At 46.4% G+C, this 4646-nt stretch overlaps 1 protein-coding gene across 1 annotated transcript; it reads right to left on the bottom strand.

Annotated features, from left to right (window-relative positions):
- Nucleotides 1–1221: 1221 nt before the first annotated feature.
- Nucleotides 1222–2175, bottom strand: OR6Q1 (olfactory receptor family 6 subfamily Q member 1; the record flags this gene model as incomplete). Its single annotated transcript, XM_080816196.1, has 1 exon — nucleotides 1222–2175. The coding sequence occupies one exon, from the start codon at nucleotides 2173–2175 to the stop codon at nucleotides 1222–1224; it is 954 nt and encodes a 317-aa protein (XP_080672322.1).
- Between the last annotated feature and the right edge of the window lie 2471 nt (nucleotides 2176–4646).

Consider the following 4646-nt stretch of genomic DNA (forward strand, 5'->3'; position numbering starts at 1 on the left):
GGACTGTCATATAATGTGTCCGTTCTTGGCCAGGCAAGAAACACCATCACAGAAAATCCGTTCTTCCCCCGACCCAGTCAAGCTCCACATTTTCCTCTTCCATATTCTATAATTTCTGGAATGAACATTCAAATGGTGATTGTAAATGTTTAAGAGTACAACTATCTAAGTGTAGGGAATGACTTGAGTTATAATTGTCTTTTAAGGCTTACTTCAAGTGAGCTGACATTGCCATACAGATCTTCTTCAATGCATCTTCTTAAATGCATTTTCAAAGCAGCTTGGTGAAAGCGACAGGTGCATCTTTATTTCAAATCAGACAATGTAGCTACGAAGAAATAAGTATATAGATCACACAGAAAATCAGCTGTAGTTCTGGGGACTTTGTGGTGGAAACTGCTGGCTGCCAAAATTTGTCCTCTCCTTTTTCTCAACAATAATCAAACTGGTGCTGGGTATCTGGATGCCTAGCTATGGACTGTTTTTAGCAGCCTGGCAATTAGATGTGACTTATGGCTAGATTCTTACCAAGAAACCAATGATGGTTTCTACATCTAGTGGAAAAACTTTAAGATGGGGGGGTTGTTTCCTCTGTGATCTATCCTCAGCCTTCTTGCTCTCTGGAACCCTGTGTTGACCATGTAAATAACAAGAAGCCCCTAGACTGGGGACTGGTAAATGGTCTCTGTCACAACTACTTGGTCACTGTAGCACAAAAGGAGTCATAGACAACAAATATGGTGTGACTATATTCTAGTAAAACTTGATTTATTGACCCTGAAATTTTAATTTTATTAAAGGATTATGCATCATGAAATATTATTCTTCTCTTGATATGTTTACAATCAAGTATTAAAGGTATAAAAACCATTCTTAGCTCCCAGGTCATTAAAAACAAGTGCTGAGTTGAATTTGGCCCACAGCCCTCAGTTTGCCAACATCCTAAGGGATGTTGACCCTACGGACGGAAGAACTTGGATCTTTGAATGCCTGTTGACCAGAGCCACTCACCAGCCTGGAACACTCACTCTGGACTCGTGCAGGAAAGAGGAAATCTTCCTTCTTTAAGCTACATTACAGTTAGGTGTCTCTTGTTATAGCAGATGAACATTTTACTTTAACTGATACCTAATCCATGGTTCCTGACTACCCAGGTCACTGCTCTCTCCCATAGTCCTCTCCGCCCTCCTTCTGAAAAGCCAAGTCAAGGAAACTAGGTCCTCACCTGCCTCCCCAAGACCTGAAGGAAAAGACTCGGCCCAGAGCTCCTTTCACCTCCTTGTTCCGAAGACTGTAGATGAGGGGGTTGAGCATTGGTGTGACAATGGAGTAGAAGACAGACACCACCTTGTTGAAGTTGATGGAGGAGGCCACTTTGGTCCGGACATACATAAAGAAAAGAGTGCCGTAGAAGAGGCTCACTACGGTCAGGTGAGCCGCACAAGTGGAGAAGGCCTTTCTGCGCTCAGCAGCTGAACGGATGTGCAACAACGTCCAGACGATGTTGCCGTAGGACACAGAAATGACCATAGAGGAGGCCAGAAGCACCGCCAGAGAGACTAGAAAATCTGTGGTCTCCTTCAGGGTGACATCTGAGCAGGACAAGGCTAGCAGGGGTGAGGCGTCACAGAAGAAGTGGTCGATGACATTGGGGCCACAGAATGTCAGCTGGGACATGAGGTAGATAGGCACAATAGGTGTGAGGAGGCCCCCCAGCCAACAGGCAGCCGCTAGACGGATGCAGGTGCCCCACGACACCAAGGCCCCATATCGGAGTGGCATACAAATGGCCACATAGCGGTCGTAGGCCATGGCAGCCAGTAGGAAACACTCAGTTGCCCCCAGGAAGGTAAAGATGAAGAGCTGGGACAGGCACCCAGCATAGGAGATATTCTTGCCCCCACCAACCCCAATAAAACCAGCCAGCATCTTAGGCACTGTCACTGAAGTATACCAAATTTCAAGGCAGGACAGGTGTGTCAGGAAGAAATACATGGGTCTACGTAGCCGATGGTTCAAAGCCACCACCAAAATGATGGCCAAGTTCTCCACCAAGGTGAACAGGTACATGGCGAGAAAGAGTGTAAAGAAGAGGAGGCGTGCTTCATGCACCCCAACAAAGCCCACCATGACAAACTCTGTTACGTGGGTCCAGTTTGGGGTGTATGGCTGCATGTGTGGGCGTGGAAGTCAGGACACTCATGGCCTCATAGGAGAAGACAGTTCAAAGAGAACCAGGGAGGATGGTGCACTGAAACGTCTTTCATCTTGGAAGAGGAAAGCAAAGTCAAGACACTGTCCTTGACCTCAGAGAATTTGTAGTCTGTGAGGAGGTCCAGAAAACAGGCAATTTCAGTACAAAATTTAAAGTGCTGGATATAGATGGGGATATTATGGGAGGAAATAGCAGAGAAGCTCCACCAGTCTGGAGGAATCCAAGAATATTTTCTGGAGGAAGTGTTGTCTCAACTGGAACCTGGAAGATAAGGATAAGTGAGTGAGATAAAAGAGATATAAAGAGACCACAGCAAGGGGCACCTGAGTGGCTCAGTCAGTTAAGCACCTCCCTTCCCCTCAGGTCCTGATCCCAGGGTCCTGGATCAAGCCCTACATCGGACTCCCTACTTCTCCCTCTGCCCCTTCCCCACCCCATAAATAAATAAAATCTTGAAAAGAGAGAGAGAGAACACAACAAATATAAAATTCCAGATACCAGAGAGAACACCATGCATTTGGGAAACGTTAAGTAGATACAGGTCACCATGGAAGTTAAAAAGCTTGGGGCTCCTGGGTGGCTCAGTGGGTTGGGGCCTCTGCCTTCGGCTCGGGTCATGATCCCAGAGTCCTGGGATCGAGCCCCGCATCGGACTCTCTGCTCGGCGGGGAGCCTGCTTCCCCCTCTCTCTCTGCCTGCCTCTCTGCCTACTTATAATCTCTGTCTGACTTGTGATCTCTGTCTGTGAAATAAATAAATAAAATCTTAAAAAAAAAAAAAAAAAAAAAAAAGCTTGGCTTCCTGATCAAGCATACCTGGCTTTAAATACCAAAGAATTTAACTTCTAGACCAATGAAATTTTAAAATAGATAATCCCTCTAAAGCCTTTAGCACCATGTTTGGGACAATACACAGTAGAGAAAAGTTTAAATGTTGACTTCTCCTGGAGCCGAGTATGGAGGGAAGACAGCTCTTGTCGAGGCTGAGGAGCAGGCGGGGACGTCATGAAGAGCGAGGAGCCAAGTTAAGGGAAGGGACAGAGCCAAGCTTCAGTCTGAGGACAGACAGCCTCAAGGAGCTTAAGCAGAGGTGCAAGCTAAGCCCTCTGCCCTTCATAAGAACCATGTTTGCTGTACCAAGGCAGCTTTGACTTGGTGCCAAATCCTTGGTGCCACCATCGTTGGTGGAAGGATGAAGAAGGGACACAGAAAATAGGTGGGGAGGTTTTTGCAGGTGTAGCATGGGGTGATGATGGCCACGTGCACGAGGCCTGGGGAGTGAACAGGGCCATCAAGAGACAGAATCAGGCACCTGGGTGGCTCAGTAGGTTGGGCGTCGCCCTTCATCTCGGGGTCCTGGAATCCTCACATGGGGCTCTCTGCTCAGCAGGGAGTTGGCTTCTCCCTCTCACTTTCCCTCTGTGTTCTCACTCTCTCTCAAATAAATAAAGTTTTTTTAAAAAGAGAGAGAGACGGAATCAACAGGATTGTGTTTGAACCCAAGTTCCAACATCAACTTGAGATATAGGACCACGGGCAAATCACTAAATCATTAAAAACAGATTATTTAAAAAGGAAACCTAGAGAATGCAAACTGGTGCAGCCACTGTGGAAAAAAGTATGGAGATTCCTCAAGAAATTAAAAATAGAACTACGCTATGATCCAATAATTCCGCTACTGGGCATTTACCCAAAGAAAACAAAAACACTGATTCAAAGGGATACATGCATCCCTGTGTTTATTGCGTCAACCTCTACAGTTGCCAAACTGTGGAAGCAGCCCCAGTGTCTATCGACTGATGAGTGGGTAAAGGTGTTGTGGTGGATGGACACCATGGGGTATTACTCAGCCTCCAAAAAGAATGAAATCTCTCCATTTGCAACAACACAAATGGATCTAAACAGTAGAGTGCTAAGTGAAACATCAGTCAGAGAGAGACAAAGACCGTAGGATTTCACTCATATGTGGAATTTAGGAAACAAAGCAAATGAATAAAAGAGGGGGAAAGGAGGCACCTGGGTGGCTCAGTGGGTTAAGCCTCTGCCTTCGGCTCTGGTCATGGTCTCGGGGTCTTGGGATGGAGCCCGCATCGGGCTCTCTGCTCGGCAGGGAGCCTGCATCCCCCTCTCTCTCTGCCTGCTTCTCTGCCTACTTGTGATCTCTGTCTGTCAAATAAATAAATAAAATCTTTAAAAGGGTGGGGGGGCGAGAGGGGAAAGAGACAAACCAAGAAATAGATTGTTAACTATAGAGAACAAACAGACGGTTACCAGAGGGCAGGTAGGCTGGGGGGGGGGGGGGTGGGCACTGAAATAGGTGAAAGGGATTAAGGGGGTCTTTATTGTGATGAGCACCAGGTAATGTATACAACTGTTGGGTGACTGTATTGTACACCTGAAACCAATACAACATGCATGCTAACTATTCTGGA

The sequence above is a fragment of the Martes martes genome, assembly GCF_963455335.1.
Source record: "Martes martes genome assembly, chromosome: 10".
NCBI lineage: Eukaryota > Metazoa > Chordata > Mammalia > Carnivora > Mustelidae > Martes > Martes martes.